Source organism: Lemur catta, chromosome 10 (genome assembly GCF_020740605.2).
Source record: "Lemur catta isolate mLemCat1 chromosome 10, mLemCat1.pri, whole genome shotgun sequence".
In the NCBI taxonomy this organism is placed as follows: Eukaryota; Metazoa; Chordata; class Mammalia; order Primates; family Lemuridae; genus Lemur; species Lemur catta.
Genome location: NC_059137.1, coordinates 7,565,796 through 7,580,803, shown reverse-complemented (window position 1 = coordinate 7,580,803; position 15,008 = coordinate 7,565,796). Strand labels below are relative to the sequence as shown.

The following is a 15,008-nucleotide window of genomic DNA, read 5'->3' as shown; positions in this document are numbered from 1 at the left end:
CAATTTAAATCGACAACATCTGCCTGTGCTTCCCCGAAGAGACAAGAGTACAGCCGCCTGGGGAGGAGCCCACCCTGGGAAGCAGCCACGGCGTCCGTCCAGGGGCTGTGGGGTGAAGAGCCAACGTGGCAGTCCAGCAGCGTCTGGCTCCTGCCAGGGGTTCAGGGCTGTGTGCAGGGGAAGCAGCTCACAGTTCTGACAGGGCCAGCCCCTCCTCCCACGATGAGGCAGCAAGAAGTTCCTAGAAGCCAAGCCACGCTGCCCGGTACTGGAGTGCTCAGAGTAGCCACCCATCAGCCCTAAGATGCCTTCTTTGCTCCTCTGCCAAAGGGAGCCCTACGAGGGGCTCCGGGATTGGTGGGTGGGCTGGGAGTGAAGGCTGGTGTCAGCAAGCGACCCAAACAAGCAGAGCAGACAGCCCACTGGGGCTCCGGAAACTCCAAGATGGAAAAGTGGTGGGGGACTGGCCAGGTCACTCAGGCTTGCTGGGCAAGTGTCAGGGTTTAGGAGCAGGGCTTCTGGAGTCAGACATACCTGGGTTGGAATCTTGCCACTCGCCAGCCAAGTATCCGTGAGAATGATCTTCAAAAACCCCACAGGCAGGTGCAGACACCCTGTTTTACGGACAGAGGCACATGGCTGCCCTGCTCTGCATTCTGCACCCAGAGTCAGGTTGCGCAGGCAGCTCGAGCTACTGCCCAGGCAAACACCTGTGAATGCGATTCCCAGCTGATGCCAGTGGCCACTCTCTCTTGCCCTTACAGCACAAGTGGAGAGCAGGCCACTGATGGGGTCCCAAGTAAACTGCTGGCTTTGACCAAGTGCTGGTCCAATCCCTCACACCTGAGCAAAGGTGCCCCCACCACCCAGTGCAGTCCAGCCTGGCTCCTGTTTCCCAGGTACCCTCTCATGTGCCAGGTGCTTCTCAAGCATTAACCTCATTCCTTTATGTCACAGATCAGGAAATGGATGCTCAGAGAAGTCCAGGTACTTGCTGCAGGTCACACAGGAGATGAGGGATGGTCTGTACTCCCAGGCCCCCCTGTAGGAACCCACCGCCACCTCCTGACCCTGCAGGATCCCTGGGAAATCTGCCAAGACAGTGCAGCCACGCTCAGGGGATCGTGGCATAAGTGCAAGGCGACCCGGGATCCTGAGCTTTGTGGGCTGACCCTTCACCGCCAGTCTCGGTACCAGGGAAGAGGCAGCTCTGAGTCCAGGCTTCTGCCAAGGGAAGGATGGTCAAATTTGGTCAAAGTGTGGGGTCAGTGGGTGTGGCTCTGGGCCAAACCCATCAAGACCTGCTGGTGTCGGGGACCAAGTTAGATCAATCCAGGGTCAGGAGGAGAAGTGGGAAAATGCTCCCTAGCAAACAGGCCCGGCAAAAACTCCTAATATCAGCTCCCCATCTCCTGAACACCTGCTGCACATCAGGCACTGAGCCAAGAGCTCTCCTGCTGGACCTCCCGTGTCCGCAGCCCAGCCCTAGGAAACAGGGACCATCATCCCCATCTCACTCGTCACAGGCAAGGAAACTGAGGACTAGAGCAGAGAAGTCACCTGTCCATGGTCTCCTGGCCTGGAGAGGATTGTGATCTGACCCCAGAGCCACAAGCTGGGCTCCCATGCCACGGCTGGGCCAAGCCAGAGGCCCTAGAAATGCAAAGCAAGACGACACAGTGGGGCTGGGTGCGGTGGCTCACGCCTGTAATCCCAGCACTCCGGAAGGCCGAGGTGGGTGGATCGTTTGAGCTCAGGAGTTCGAGCCCAGCTTGAGCAAGAGCAAGACCCTGTCTCTATTAAAAATAGAAAGAAATTATATGGACAGCTAAAAATATATATAGAAAAAATTAGCCGGGCTTGGTGGCACAGACCTGTAGTCCCAGCTACTTGGGAGGCTGAGGCAGGAGGATTGCTTGAGCCCAGGAGTTTGAGGTTGCTGTGAGCTAGGCTGGCCCCATGGCACTCTAGCCCGGGCAACAGAGTGAGACTCTGTCTCAAAAAAAAAAAGAAGACACAGCGGGCATCACGCCAGGCTGTGGTAGCAACTTCCCCCACTGAGGACCCATGACAAACACAGACTGTGGGGCTGGCTCTACTCAGGGGACTTCCCTTCCTGTACCCACCAGACTCCCAGCAGGCCCACCTGTGAGCATGGGGAAGCAGAGACCAGCACTCAAGGCCAGGCTCTGCCACTCTGGACACTTGACCTCTCTAGGCCTCAGTCACCACCCTGTCCCTGTCTCACTGGGTTGCTACAAGGCCTGGCACATACATGGGGAACCCATGCTGAATGCAGCAGGGACTAGGCCTCCAGAAGTAACTGCAGAGAGGGACCCTGAGTTCCCCTCTTACGCAGATGGTCCAGCAGGAAGCCAGGCAGGCAAAGCCCCTGACCCAGGCCCCCGCCCACTTCTCTGTCCCAGGCCCATGGATCAGGACATTTCCTCAGGCCTTGAACCTCACTTGGACACCCCGGCTGGGATGTCCAGGGAGGTGGACTGGCAGGTGGCTCAGGCATGCCTGGGGCCACTCCTGGCTGACTCACACCTGGGTGGTGTCTGATTCACCTGAGGAGGAAGAGAAGAGAGGGGAGGGGGATCCCCATCCCTGGGGACCGGCTCCTGGAATGGCTAGGCTTGACTCACAGGGATGCCTCTGTCCTCTGAACCCCTAGCTCCATCCAAGCCCATCCCGAGGGCACCCTACACACTGTGGGCTTCCTCTTGTGGGCCCAGGTCTTAGGCTCCTGTCTCACAGGGTACAGAGCTGCTGCTGGAGGCAAGGCCTCTGTTTCACTCACTGCTGCATCCCCTGTCCCAAGGAGAGCGCCTGGCACACAGCAGGTGCTCAATAAGCATCTGACAACTGAATGAGTGCCTGCACACCCCTGTACCCACAAGGGCTGCCCCTAAGCCTCTTGTACCACCTCCAGGAAAGGGGCTGCCAGCTGGGGTCAGGGGTCATTGCTACTGCTGGATCTGTCACCCAGGCATTCCCACTGATCCATACAGCATTACCTGTGGCTCCCTGGACTTCTGAGGTGACCGGGTGATAATGAGGAACTGCTCGGCTAGAGCCACTTTTCCTCCCAGCCCAGCACAGACTCAGACCTGTTTTTCCAGCCATCTTCAGCAGCTCCCCAAGATTCCAACCACAGGACCAAGGGCTCAGGGTCAGGAAGGACCACAAGGCCCTGACTCACTGGTCTCCACCTCCTCCCCAGACACCTGATTCTCTGCAGACTCACAGACCAACCCTGGGCCAATCCCTGCCTGTCATTCACTCACTCCACACAAACTTACTGAGCACTTACTACGACTCAGGTCTCTATGGAATACCGAGGATACATCCAAAGGAGCCTGGGCCTTGGTCTTCCTTGCATCTAAGACGGGCCAGCTGTAACATGCGATTCCTCCTTAGCTGACACAAAGCCTCTAGGAGCTGCTGCAGCCCAGGGTCAGGCCTTCTCTGGGCACCCGGGGAGAGCGTGGTCTGTCAAAGGCTCATCCACAAAGTGAGGGTTCAGGGCCACAGCAGGAGGGGTGGTGACGCCTCCCCTCCCCTGCAGTGCTCAGCACTTCTCTGAGGGACGGACGTGCCAGAAAGTCTCCCCTGGCTCATGGGCCCCAGGCAGGGACCACAGTTGTCTTGATCAGGGCAGTGGCCTGGTTCTAACACAAATGTCTCCTAAATGGGTGAACCACAGGAAGACAGAAGAGAAAGAGAAAGGGAGGAACATGGACCTTTCCTCTCTGCTCCCACCCCTGGGCCCTTTCCAACAACAGCCCTGGATTAATGCCAACCACTGCCAGCCTTTACAGAGCCGTGCTCCATGCCAGGGGCCAGGACAGGTATGTAACAGGCATTATCCCATTTCACCCAAGCATCAAGGAGAAGCTTATTATCCCATTTCACAGACGAAGAAAGCAAGGATCAGAGAGATCCAGTCGTCTGGCAGCACAGGAGCCCTCCCTCCCTCTGAACTGCCAAACCCACGGTCTAGCAGGCCCTGCTGGGGTTTGCAAGAGGCAGAAGGAAAACCCCTCGCCAGAGAAGACTGCCGCAGCTGCCAAGATAAGTTACTGCCTTGTAAACAAGAGCGATGCTTATCAGGTCAGATGGTTCAGGCTGCCCCACCAAAAAGACCCAGGAAAAGATCCAAGGACCTCTTCCAGGCACACAAAAAGGTGGCTCATTTTTGTCTAGAGGACTTTGGCATCCGCTCAGCACTGCCCAAAGGTGTGGGGCATCGCAAGGCTTGTTTCTGGCACAGAGACATGCAGAGCTCACAGATGCTAGAGAGAACAAACCCATGAGAACAGCCCCAAGAAGCAGAACATTACAGGCCCCCAGAAACCCCTTCCACACGTGACCCTCACCCTGACTTGTATCAAGATGTTCTTGAACTTTATATAAATGGCATCATACACTCCTGGCTCTGACTTGCTCTGCCGAATGTCATGTTTGTGAGGCTGGTCCCTGAGAGCAGCAGCCTGTTCGCTCACCACCGCACAGTACGCCTCGAGTTTTGTTTTGAATCATTCCGTGATGACAGGGGTGGAAAGTCGCCCTTCTCAGCTGACCGTCACCTGCCCTTCTGCAACCTGGAGCCCCAGTTAACCACACTGCCGCCCTGTGGTTCTAAAATACAAATATGACTTGGAGTCACACCCTGCTGTGGCTCCCACCCCCTACCCTCCCCCCCCACTCCAAGGGCTCTTCCCTGCTTAGAACTCTATCTTGCCATCTCTCTGCCCCGGGATGCTCTTCTCCTACCCGCCACCCGCTAACCCTACTCCTCCCCTGGAACTGAACCTAGCATCACCTGCCCAGGGCCTGTGACCACAGCACTGATTGGATTCCTGTGCCTCCCCGACTGGGGAGGGCCATGGGGGGCGGGCGCTGCATCCCCAGGGCCTAGCCTGGGCCCACACACAGAAGATGCCCAGGAAACTGTCATGGAGCAACCAGGGGGAGACAAGCAGGAGCGGGGTACCGCAGGTGTGCTGCCCCCACGTCTGCAGAGCGTCCGGCCGCGCAAAGAGGAAGTGGTGGGAGGTGAGGGCACCTTGCGTGCAAAGAGAACCCAGACTTCCACCCTCCCCAAGCACTAGGCTGTGCACCTTCTCTCTCGGCAGGTTGAGTCTGTTTTTAGCTGCCAGATGCCTGGCCCTGTGCTAAGCAGGGAGCTCTAATCTCAGGTAGCCCTTCTGCGCCCGTGTGAGTGCCTCCATTTGACGGAGGAGGAAGCTGAGGCTGAGAGGCCAAGGCCCTTCATGGTCATGGAGCAACTGAGCAGCTGCCAAGGTCCAACTGCAGAGCACAGTCAGGCCCCAGCCCCCTCCTCCTCCTCCACACCCTACTATGAGCACCCGTACTCCCCCCAGGGGTCCACCCAACCCAAGCCATCCATGCCCCCAGCTGCCTGTCAATTGCAGCCTCTGAGCCCGTGGCGGTGCCCAGCTGCCTGGTGTGCGGGTGAGGGCGGCTCCTGACACAGACTGATACCTCGGGCACGGGAGGTCAGGGCCCGGTCCAGCAGCTGGTGGTGGCTGCCTCGAGGTCCAGTGCCAAGACTCACATAGGTTCAGAGCCCGGGTAAAAAGTTCCAGCCTCAGGGCAGCACCAACCCACCACAGGAAGCCCCAGGACTAAGATGCAATGATGTAACAGAGGCCACAAAGGGCCCACAGTCTGAGGAAAGAGCTAGACGTGGTCAGGGACTGCAGGGCCCTGAGATAAAGGTCCACACAGGGTGTATGAGGCCAAAAGAGGCCAGGGGATACTTCCTGGAGGAGGTGGCTCTTGGGCTGAGCAGCAGTTCAGCAAGTCAAGAAGTGGGGGAGGGAGCCTGAGGAAAAGGAAACTGCAGGAACAAAGGCACAGAAACCAGAAGGGCAAGGAGCGGTAGAAGCTGACATGAGGCCAGGAGGGGCCCCTGGCTCTCTCACCTGTGCCCCTGCCTACCAGCAACCTGCCAGCCAGTGCCCTCCACCTCTGAGGACAGCTGTCTTCTGCATGCCAGAGTGGGTCCCACAGCTGGCCGTGGAGACGGCCCCTTCCTTGGCAGAAGCCTCCCCAGCACAGGAGCACTCTGGCTCTCACTCATTCATAGCCAAGCACCCCCATGCAGGGCAGGTTCAAGCCAACAGGGACCAGAAAGCACGCAGACCCCACTGGGGACCCTGAGCTCAGATACAAGGTGTGCTCTCACCTGCTCCCATGCCTGCAGAGAGCAGAGACGGGGAAGTACCCTGTCCCAGCAGCACCCCATCAGTCCTGGCCCACAGGGAGCACCAATGCCAGCTGCTCTGGAGGGGCAACTTAGATGCACCATTCAGCCCACGGTCATGACTCAGCCAGGGGACAGAAGGATAGACTGTAGCAGATACAGTGTGTCTACCGTGTGCCAGGAGCCGAGCTAGACGTCTGAGAGGCATCATCTCACCATGTCCTCCCAAGAACACCACGAGGCAGGCACCAGCAGCCCCGATTCACAGGGGGGGTCATAGAGACTCAGGGAAGTCACTTGCCCAAGGCAACAAGTGGCAGAGACAGGACAGGACCATCTCCCCCAGACCTGGGGGCAGGGGGAGGGCAGGACAGAAACCAAGTAGGCAGAAAGCCCTCTGTCAGCTCTTCCTCCCAACCACCAAAACAAGTTGGCTGGAGGGGCTGCGGGCTGGCGGCTCCCAGTTGACATCGGGCAGGGTCGGGGTGTGGGCAGCTCCTGGCCTGCATGTGAGAGCTTTTCCAAACACCGGGTGCCAAAAGAGACTCAGAGTGAAAACCAAGGGTTTGCCACCATAGCCCTCTGCAGAGACCACGGCCAGGCATAGGCGGGGCAGCTTCAGGCCTTACAGAGCCACCAACAGCAGTCTGACCTTGCAGGGCGCCAGCAGGCTGGGGGTGGGGGAGGCTGACAGGTCACAGAGCACACCTGGAGCCCTGGGGCAAGTCCTGTGCCCCCACATCCAAAGCGCTTGCCAGGCAAGTGGATAATGAAGAGTTACACCACCCTCCCCACCCTACATTAGATCCAGGTCTCTTTCTAAGCAAATCTGGTGCCTCTCCCCTCCTTAAACTTACTGTGGCTCCCTTGGTGAGAAGGATAAATCTACACTGGTTGTCTCAGGTAATACTGCCCATCCCCAGCCACAGGCGAGCGACTCCAAGGTCACCACATGGCCATCGCCAGTCTTCACACACCAAGTCCCTCAGCCCCTGAGGTCCCTTAGCAGACACAACAGTGGCCATCCCAATGCCCAAGCAGGGCCCCCCACATGCAAGTCAGGACTCTCAGGTACCGAACAAGCAAGGTTCGAAGACACACACAGCCTCCCAGCCAACCCCGGGCAAAGCAGGGCCCACAGGCACATGGTGTGGCTGCTGCCCAGAACCCCTGGCCAGAGCACCTCCCAGGACAGAGCCTGAAGGGAGGAACAGGCCTCGGGGAACAGGCTGGCCCTGTGGAGCCAGATCACCACAGGTCAGAGCTGCTGCCAGGCTGGCAGGCAGGGGCTGCCAGGGTGGCACCTGCCAATTGTGTGACTAGCTAAGAGCAAAAGCCAGGTCCAAAGAGCAGACACCAAGGCCAGGCACACACTGGGCAACTTCAGGCCTCACCACGGCCACCAGAAGCACAATCTGACCTGGCAGGGAGCCAGCAGCTGGCCCGGTGCCACGGCCTTGCTGCTCACGCTGGCCTCTGAGGCCTCCCAGCATGGCCCTGCCTGCTTCTCCGGCTGGGGCTTCTCTCCACAGGCCACTCTGCCTCCTTGTGCCCCCCACCTGCACATGGAAGGCCTTCTCCAGGTGCCCTGGGGACCAGGCTGGCCTGAGGAAACGGAAGGTGGCCACGCCAGGGATCCAGGGCATGCAGTGGGGTCGAGGAGGAGCCTCGAGCAGCAGCCCACGTAAGAGGCAGCTACACAGGCCCTAGAGCCAAACACTGCCACGCAGCACTGCTGTCAGATCTTCCAACTTAAAAGAAATGGAAAGTCTGGATTTTTACTCAATCAAAAACTACTGGAACACTCCAGGGGTCAACAAACCCTGGCTATATCTGGCCACTGTGGACCTTCTGAATGTCTATCTTCTGGCACCTACTAAGTACTAGGCATGATGCCAGACCTTTGGGATGAGGAAACCCACCTGCCCACTCTGCCTGCCAACCCTCTCTCCAGTCTGCCCACTCCTCTGCCTGCCACTGCCCAGCCAGGCGGGGCCAGCACTGCCCACCAGCCAACTCCAACTGGCTCAGGTCAGGCCCCCTTGCACCTTCTCCGCCAGGCAGCAAGAGCCATCAATCCTAGTTGGCAAACCAGGCCTGTCACTCCCTCGCCCCTCGACAGGACTCCCAAGCCAGGAACAGAGCAGCTGGCCATCCACCACTTCACTTTCTCCTCCTCCCGGCTCCTCCCCACACCCAGCCACACCAGCCCCTCGCCGGGACCACTGGGAGCAAGTGCCTCCTGGCCAGGGGACTCCACTGACCCAACCTTCTGCTAGTCCAATCCCCCTTGGCCTTCCTCCCAGGAAGGGTCACTTCCTCAGGGAAGCCCTCCCTATCCCGAGATGGTGAGCTCCAGGAAGGCAAGGACATGTCCAGTCTGAGATGGGCACTCAATCAACAGCTGTTGAGCCAGTGGGGGATGCCTGAACAGAAATGCCCCCCAGCTGGTCTGCCAGGGCATAATGGAATCCAGGAGGACCTGCCCCAGAACTGCCTGGCCCCGAAGCTTCCATGGTGCCCACCAGGCACACTGCCCTCCACCCAACTCGGGGGTCTGTCCCACAGCACCTCCACATACCCCCGAGGGACAGAACTGTGTGTCTACCTCCAGCCATCCTGCCCTCCTCGAGCTCCACAGTGCCTGAGAGAAGGCCTCTCAGGGTGGCGGATTCAAGTGGCATTGTGCAGCCTTTTCCCAGGAGGACGGGCGAGGGACTGGGGAAGCAGAGGCCCTGGCCAAGTGTAAGGAGTGTGAGGAAAGACCCAGCGGCCTGGCCTCCCTGGGGACCAGGCCTGGCACAGGGCCTCCAGTCGCAGAGCCAACGTGCCCAAGACCTTCTTCATGCTCAAGGAATCCCACACGTGGCCTGAGGCTGCCCATCCCGGTTGGCACAAGGCTGTGCCCGCCCGCGGAAGGCAGACAGCACCTGTGTGGTGAGCAGCCACACGCTCTTCCAACAAAACAAGTAAAAATCCCACTGAAAGCCAACTGAGGACTCAAGCCTATCAAAGAAGAAAGGCCAGGGGAGGGGCCTCTCCAAGTCACAGTTTGCTCCTTGGACAGCCTGCACCCAAGTACAGGGTAGGAGGAGCCCCCAGAGGGACCCGTCCTCTCCTTCTGGCCCAGCCTGCAACCTTCATGCAAAGAAGGGTACTGAGGCACAGGCAACAGAGGTCAGGGCCAGATCAGAGTCTGCCTAGCTATGCCATTAGCTCCTCCTATGAAGTGGCCCTGGGAAGTCACTTCTGTGCCCCAGGCCTCAGTTTCTCCATCCACTGGCTGAGGAAACGCTCTCTGCCCATCTCCTCCAGAGAGGACTTACTGTGAGGTAAGTCAGCGCCTCCCTTGTGCTCCCTTCCCCTGGCACTGCCAGCCACGAGCGTGAGGCAGGCCACAGGACTGGTGCCAGCTGGGAGTAGAGACCTCTCAGAATGTTTGGGATTCTTGCTGCTGGAGGGCCGCCTTGGAAAAGCTGGCTGTTCCCCAACTTGACTAGGACCTCTGCATCCCTCCCGGGACCCCCAGGAAAGCCTCCCTGATGCCACTTGAATATGTCCGCCTGGGAGGTCTCTGGGCAGGAACCTTGGCCAATGCTTGCAGTGCGCCAGTGCTAGCCCAGGCCTAGCCCCAAATCCACAGCAGTGACTTCAGCTCCATCCCACCTTATGGCCCTGGGGACCCTTTTCTTTGGACCTCACAAAGCCTAGTACAGAGCCTCCAAATTATCCAGCTCTGGACTTTCCTGTCCCACCCAATATGCCGATAGGAACCTTCTGCAAAGGTGCGGGGGTGTCACATGGTTCTGTGGCTGCTTCCAACCCACTGCCATCAAGGCAAGACAGGCTTTGGAGCTGGACCTGCCCAAATTCAAATCATATGTCCGGTACTCCTTAGCTGAGCAGCACGGGCTCAGTCACTTCTGCTCTCCTGACCCCGGTCCCTCATCTTGAGTGGCGGATCACCATCAGCCCATGGATGGATGGTTGAAGGGACTCCAACGATCATACATTTAGATGCTCAACAAGTCCCTGGCATGCAGTAAGTGCACAATCAAAGGTGGTTTAAAACTGTAATGTTAAAAGCCTTAACTTCCCAATTGCCACCTGGTGATCTCTGGTGTGTGGCTTCACCTCTCTGGCCTACATGCCTCTCCGGATAGCCAAGAGGATTAATGGAAATGCCATTCACAAAACACTCAGCATGGTGCCTGGCACACTCAGAACACAGTAGCCGCGAGGATTACTATTCGTAAGGAAGCCCCAGAAAGATGAGGCTAAGGAACAGCCCGACATACCACCTGTTCTACCTGCTCAAATTGGGTCAAGCAAGCTGTGTACCCAGGTGTTGCCAAGGCACCCAACACACAGGGAAACATTCCAGCTAGGAGGGCGGGTGCTGCAGGGGTGGGGCCCATGCTGCCACCCAGAACTCTGGGCCATCTCAGGGGTCCCTGGGGTTGGGGAAGATAGCTACTGGATCTGAGCCCAGGGTGTAACTATGTCCAATGCCCCCAGGCCCTACCTCAACTTGAAAACAATGGGGCCTTGGCTGTCTGGAGCGGCAGGCTGTGAGGTGGGGTTCCTAGGCTACAGACCAGAGTGGGTGGGGTGGAGGTGGAGGCAGTAGGAACCCAGAAACCCCAAAACCCCCATCTACTGAGCAAAAGCCCAACAAAAGCCAAAGTAGCTCTAAGCTGGCTTCAAGTTCCAACGTCACTGTCTGTTCTCTCCAGCCACACCTGCACAGCAGCAAACAGGTGCCCAGTGCCTAGTAAGTGCCCACCTTTGTTGGGGTGGGGGGCTCAATGTCAGTTCCTCCCTCCCCAGCCCCTCAGGTTCCATCCAGGATGAGATCTGGGAAAGGCTGTTTGGGCTCAGCTTGGTTCAGGGAATCTGAGTCCCCTTGCCAGGAAGGAAGAAGAGAAAACCAGGAAGGAAGAGGTGAAATCCAGTATGGGCTAAGACCTGGAACTTTGCAGACTTTCCTGGATGACGGAGCAGATTTAGGACAACGGAAGGGCCAACAGGTAGGGTGGTGACAGTGGCTCCAGGACCTGGGAGGCCAGGCAAGACCTCGGCCCAGGCCTCAATATCAATTCTTTGGTGGGATCCAAGACCCTGTTCCTCACTCCCAGCTCACATGTGGGCCCCCTGCTGACTCAATCTGGTCCCACACAAGACCCAGGAAGGGCCTGGGCATTTCTGCCCATAGTAACCGTAACTGCTGTAGCAACTTGCCTGGGCCAGACCTGGTACATACATTATCCCATCCCCCTTGCAACCCTAGAGGTGGATATGACTTCCCCATTCTACAGAGGAGGAAACAGAGGCTCAGGAAAACACACAACAGGATAGTTGTTAAAAGCACACCCTGAGCCGGGCACAGTGGCTCACACCTATAATCCCAACACTTTAGGAGGACTAGGCAAGAGGGTCACTTGAGGCCGGGAGTTTGAGACCAGCCTGGGCAACAGTGAAACCCAGTCTCTACAAAAAAATACAAACAGTAGCCAGATGTGGTGGCGTATGCCAGTAGTCCCAGTTTCTCAGGAGGCTGAGGCAGGAGGATCCTTGAGCCCAAGAGTTTGAAGTTGCAGTGCGCTAGGATGACACCACTGCACTGTAATCCAGACAACAGAGCTGAGACTCTGGTCTCAATTAAAAAAAAAAAAAAAGCACATCCTGAGTTTGAATCTGGGCTCTACTGTATCAAATGAGGCAAATCGCTCCCTCTCTGAGCCTGTTTCCACCTCTGTAAAGTAGGGATAATAATCCTATGGGCCACCCCACCACCATTACATAGTCAAAGGGTTAAGTGAGAGATGCTAGTAAAATGGAGCACAGCACCAATTATAGCTGATTCTTGAGATCAGAGAGGTTAGGTAACCCACCCAATGTCACCCAGCTAGTGAGCAGCTGACTCCAGGCCCTAGCTCAGAGCACAGCCCCCTCTCTCTGAAACCTTAGGTTTCTATGTGGGTGGCTATGGGATCACAGGCTTCCCAGGCAACCAAGGATGGCCCACCATCCCCACCACAAGGGGCAGCCCTTGTCCAAATTCCTCAGATAAGCAGCTCCCAGCAGAACAGGGAGCCAGTGCACAGAAAAGCCACCCCACCCTGTCCGCACCGGAGATTCCTAAATCTGGGTTAGGCTGTGCGGCTTCCCTCCCTTCCCCTCCTCCCAGCAAAGCATTCGACCTCTGGATTCATCCAACAGGTCTCCATACTGGCCGAGTTAACTGCCTCCTTCGAAGTCCCTGGCAAGACGCTTCTTTCTCGGCCTCAGTTTGTCCATCTGTGACACACACCCCAACCCAGAACGGTGAGGCAGCTCTGGCTAACTGGGCCCACAGGGAGGCCTGAGGAGGAAAGGCAGAGCAGATCAGGGAAGCAAGGTGCCCCAGGCCTTCCCAGCATTCTAGCTACTTGAAACTTCTCTACAACTCTGACGGAGAGACCTGCATTAGGCCCGTTTTCCAGAAGAGGACACAGAAGCCCAGCACGTAACAGAGCCAGAATTCCCACCCCCATGTGTCGGATGCCAGGGCTCTCTCCAGACAGGCCCAGTCAGTGAGGGGCAGCCTGGGAACTCAGCAATAAGCTGGGCAGCTGGACCTGCCAGCATGGGGATGAACACAAAACCAAACTCAACGGAGCCTCTTTCAGAGAGGGCAGCAGCCTCCAGGACAAGGGCATTTGCAATGCAAAGCAGTCCAGCTCCAGCTAGAAGAGGACAGTCACACAGAGGGGGCTGGGTTAGCCAAATCCAGCTACCTCCCTCCAGCCAGACTGGGGAATGCCTGGGATCCGGCCTTCCCAAGCGCCAGGGAGTACCGGAGCACCAGTGGCAGGTCTGTGCTCTAAATCGTGAGAGCCCGAGTGGCCAGCTAGGGTGCAAGGTGGCCTGGAACACCCCTACCCTACTCACCCCTGGACCAAAGCACAAATCCCCCTAGGCTCTATGTGCAAGTCCGCAGAATGGGCAGAATGGGCCTACTGCAGGTAGCATGCAGGGCCCCACGAGGGTTGCTGAAAGAGGAGATCCCCAGGTATCCAGCTGGTCACCTGCAGACGGGTGCCTGGCACCCTGCCACCTTCCTCAGGCCCGGGCCTGCCTTGTGCAAACTTGCCCCAGACACACATAATCCCCCGGATTCTCCTGGCCCCAAGGGGTGCTTCCACACTTGCCAAGTGACTAAATCTCGCTGATCATCCCCCTCTCCTGCGAGACTGCCCCAGCTCCTACCTTGACGACAAGCTGACAAAATCCCCGCCATCCAGCAGCCGGACCTTGCAGAAGAGAACCCCGTTCACAAAGGGGACTGCAGTCAGCTCCTCCAGGGTGAAAGTGGTTTGGAATTTGAATTTCTTCTTCTTCATCAAGAAAGCCATGAGCGAGTTCCCTGAGTCTGAAGCCCCGAAGGCCAAAAAAAGGGGGGCCAGAAATCCCCAGGATTCCTTTCCCTACACCACACCCCCTCCTCAAAACACCAGAGCCGGATCCCGCCCAGATGGTGGCGGAGGCGGCGGAGCCGGCGGGTATCTGAGTCCGGAGCCCCAGGTCTGAGCGACCAGTCCAGTTCTCGGGCCGGCCGGCTTCACCCTCGGGGAGTCGGGGCTCGGAGGGGTTCGGAGCGGCCGGGGGCTTCACCGGCATGTAAACAGCGGCGCATGGCCCGGGGGGCAAGGGCAAGGGCGGCGGGCTGCGCGCGAGCGGCCGCGCTGGCGGGCAGCATCCCGAGCCGCGGTCCCCGGGGAGCTCACACCGCGCGGCCGGGCGCGGCGGGCGAACCGGTGAGACTAAGGGCGGCGGGCGGCCCCGCCCCCGCCCCGCTGGCGGCCGGGGGAGGAGCCCTCGCCGCGCACACGCCCCCGCACGGGTGCCCCGCGGCCCGCGCAGGTGAGGCGGAGGGCACCCCAGGGGCGGCCGGGAGCTCTGGGGGCCTCTTCGGGGGGTGCGTCGGGACACCGTGGGCCGGGAATGTCCGGCCACGGGCCTCCTCCGGGCGGGCACCGGGCCGGCCCCGGGCAGCGGGGGCGCCGCCTCTTTCTCGGTCCTGGGACCCGCGCCGCGGGCCCCGGCGGAGCTGAAAAGCCCTCTGGCCCAGCCAGTGGCGCCCGCCTCACGCGCCGCCTCTACCCAGCACCCCGCGAGCAGCAGCGCCTTCGCCTGCGTCCCCGACGCGGCCGCCTGAGCCCGACGCTGCGCGGCGCCGCTACGAGAATGCCGAGGCCCCGCTCGGCCGCCCGCGGAGCTGCCGCCGAGAGCGGCAGGGGCGGGGCGCCGGCGGCCCGGCCCTCCCGCGATTGGGCGACCCGGCGGGGCGGGCGCGGAGCGCAATTGGCGGACGGCGGCGTGGGGCGGGACTCGCGGAGGCTGAGGCAGCTCGGGGCGCTCGGATTGGTGCGGCCGCGCGGCCGGGCCCGCCTCCTCGGGTAGGGCGGAGCGGAGGGGAAGGGAGAGGGGCCCCGGGAAGGCAGTGGGAGGTCGCGGGGCGGGGAGCCAGGGCTGGCAGGGCAGAGAGGAGAGCGGGAGCAGAAGAAAAGAAGAAACAATGACGAGGAGAAACAATTTGAAAACTATGGCTGCAATGGCCTTCCAGGGTCCCGCCAGACTTGAGCTCGTTAAACATTAAATCAGGCCCGGAAGGTAGTGAGTCCCATTTCTCAGAAAACTGACACCCAGAGACAAGACCCGAGCAGGTCTTTCGCCTCCAAATCTGTAGTTCTCCTAGTCATTGAGGAGTGCCTGGAAGCCTTAGCCGAGG

At 59.1% G+C, this 15,008-nt stretch overlaps 1 protein-coding gene across 2 annotated transcripts in view; it reads right to left on the bottom strand.

Moving 5' to 3' along the window:
* The window catches only part of FAM102A (family with sequence similarity 102 member A), a 34,289-nt gene extending 20,247 nt beyond the window's left edge, over positions 1–14,042 (bottom strand). Inside the window, exon 1 of one of the 2 annotated variants that reach the window (XM_045563333.1) lies at positions 13,487–14,042. In XM_045563333.1, coding sequence (XP_045419289.1) covers positions 13,487–13,632 — 146 coding nt within the window. In that variant the 5' untranslated portion in view covers positions 13,633–14,042. The remainder of the gene's footprint in view (positions 1–13,486) is intronic. The other variant, XM_045563335.1, reaches the window with a different exon arrangement.
* Between the last annotated feature and the right edge of the window lie 966 nt (positions 14,043–15,008).